The 2624-nt window shown below is 43.8% G+C and overlaps 1 protein-coding gene across 1 annotated transcript in view; it reads left to right on the top strand.

The window, feature by feature from the left end:
• The first annotated feature begins 2407 nt into the window (after window positions 1-2407).
• Window positions 2408-2624, top strand: part of LOC106941993 (suppressor of tumorigenicity 14 protein-like) — a 15317-nt gene continuing 15100 nt past the window's right edge. The window contains exon 1 of the mRNA XM_015025155.1: window positions 2408-2617. Coding sequence (XP_014880641.1) covers window positions 2408-2617 — 210 coding nt within the window. The remainder of the gene's footprint in view (window positions 2618-2624) is intronic.

Genomic DNA, 2624 nt, shown 5'->3' on the forward strand with positions numbered 1-2624 from the left:
GCGCCAACCACTGCGCCGCGCTAACCACTAACCACTGCGCCGCGCTAACCACTAACCACTGCGCCGCGCTAACCGCTAACCACTGCGCCGCGCTAACCGCTAACCACTGCGCCGCGCCAACCACTGCGCCATGCAACGCCCCTACTGCGCTAGCCTATGCTGAAATTTTCAGCTTCTCTTTGGTAAATTTTTTACATTTTTCTACAATTTGGGCTGTCTGACGAACTCACCTAGTTCATCTTATTTCTTTTTCTTGGAAAAATCAGTTTTGTCATGTGATTGCGACTAGTCGATTTATTGGTGCAACCCTTATATAGAAATGTTTCTAGAGGTCATGAAAGGTCAGGGAACATCAGTTCTTTTCTAAACAGTTTGTGCACTGATTTGAAGTCGTGAAAATAAGTGCTGATGATGACTGTCTGTCATGAAATTGAGCTGGAAACAGCTGACTAGATGGCCAGCACATGTTTTGCTCTAGTGCAGTGGTTCTTAACCTGGGTTTGATCGAACCAGGACTCATTGATAACCTAACCCAACCTTAACAGAAACATGAGAAGAGCAGAGTATCAAATACCAGACATATAAAACATAACCTGAAATCATTTATAATTACTCCATGTCTCATTATAATCGGAGGGCAAAGCCTGCAGGTTTAGCTCCTACTTACTTCAGAGGACAGACCACCGGGACGCTCCGTCTCTTCTGGGTTTTCCTGGCTATTTTTCCGGCCAGCGAACCATTCCGCCACCTAGTGGTCGTTTTTCAGACCACTTGGTCTCCTGTGCCGCTCAAAACGCACAATATGTCTATAAATAATTTTAGGATATTATAAGAAAGTGCTGATATATTCCGTTTTCCACCGAACTAACGTATTTGGCACTTCGGCACAAGCAAACGTCAGAGGATAAAAACACTAGACTCAGAGCAAAACTCAGATGTCCCAGCTTTTACTAGCATGTAAACGCACCATCTACACACAAATCTAGGAACTTCCGGAAGCGTGAAATGAGTCTCAAAAATAGTTGTGCACTCGTAACTGGATCTGTGTGTAAATGCAGTTGTGTGTGTGTACCAGGTGATTTGTGTGTACTTTTTCAACATGTATAGGCCTAAGAGAAGATTTGTTTTATTTTTAAGGTTTACAAATCCAGTATTACACACGCACAAATCTTTTTACACACGCACAGATATTTTGAGACCATTTTCACTCCATACTGTTCCAAGTGAATTTCATCAACGTTAAAATTAAATTATTCATGTTCGTAGGTTAGCACTGAACAATTTCAAATGAGATTCACAGATCCAGCATGAACTGATGTTCATTGACCTTTGATGACCTCTAGAAGCATTTTTATTAATATCTTTAGGATGATGGCAGCACAAACTAAAATTTTTGCTGCACCAACGTTTGACACCCATTTTGTCTGATTTGAAGAAGGTGGGGAGCGACTTCACTCAGGTGTCCCCGGGCCTGGGGGCCCCGGATGGGAGGCAGAATATGACGTCAGGGTCCGCTGCTGCTGAGCTCGGTGTGTGCAGGATTATAAATGTGTTGCCCCAGTAGGTTATATAGCAGCTGCCCCAGTCATTGTTGACTCATGGTGGCTAAAAACTTTACCAGACCGACTGATTTTAGTGACTGGGTTTATATTTACCCCTACAATTAAACTTTATGACATACAAAATTACAAGAGGATCGTCGTTATTGTCTCCAAGTGCATTCTGGGTAAAGCTTGTCACCAACATCATCATCAGTCTCTTGGCAACAGACGGCAAACTAGCTAGAACATTTTTACGGACTAGGTTAACAGGAGTGGAGCTCCATGGAGCGGCAAAGTGAGAAGGATGGAAAGAAGAGAGCAAGGAAAAGATAAAACGACGCATCTTTTGTTCGTCGTCTTGGAGATGAAGCGGACTTTTTTGTTGGCAGCGATTCAGTCCCGCCAAAACTGGCAGCCCAGCGAGGGAGCAGGGAGAGTTACAGGTAGCAACTCTACTGTTATTCACAAAGTGAGTTAACTGTAGACTGATTATAAAATGTATCAGCCCAGCCGCCGAGCTCACATCTCCTTTTCTTTGTCGGTTGTACAGCGGTAATGTCAGGGACTGAAGGCTGTTATCATCGTGTGGCAACACAAGATGAAACTCAGGAATCTTATGCAATATCAGTTTTCAGACCCAATTAATAAGCTGCTCAACAACGCCACCTGGGAATTTCACCTTCTGTTTAAGGCACAAAGGTTCAATTATGCAGGAAATTGAGACATCTGAGACAGTTTCAAATTTTACAAAACTATTTATTCAATTCTTTTAAATGTTCTTTTTAAAATCAGTTCTTAAAGAAAGAAAATCAAATAAAAAAACAGAAGAAACTGCAGTAGCTGAGGTTACGGCAGGAGGGACCACTATGGGGAGGCATCCACCAAACACAGCAAACCAAAACCCTTTAAAGAGCCAGACGCAGCGAAACAAACCAAACTCAGGAATCACAGGAATCGCAGAAGAGGAAGAGGAAGACACCGTCACCGCACCAACACCACACCAACACCGTCACCACGCCAACACCGTCACCGCACCAACACCGTCACCGCACCAACACCGTCACCGCACCAACACCGTCACCG

Source organism: Poecilia latipinna, unplaced genomic scaffold, assembly GCF_001443285.1.
Source record: "Poecilia latipinna isolate Pla-1442-1.1 unplaced genomic scaffold, P_latipinna-1.0 Scaffold3976, whole genome shotgun sequence".
Lineage (NCBI taxonomy): Eukaryota > Metazoa > Chordata > Actinopteri > Cyprinodontiformes > Poeciliidae > Poecilia > Poecilia latipinna.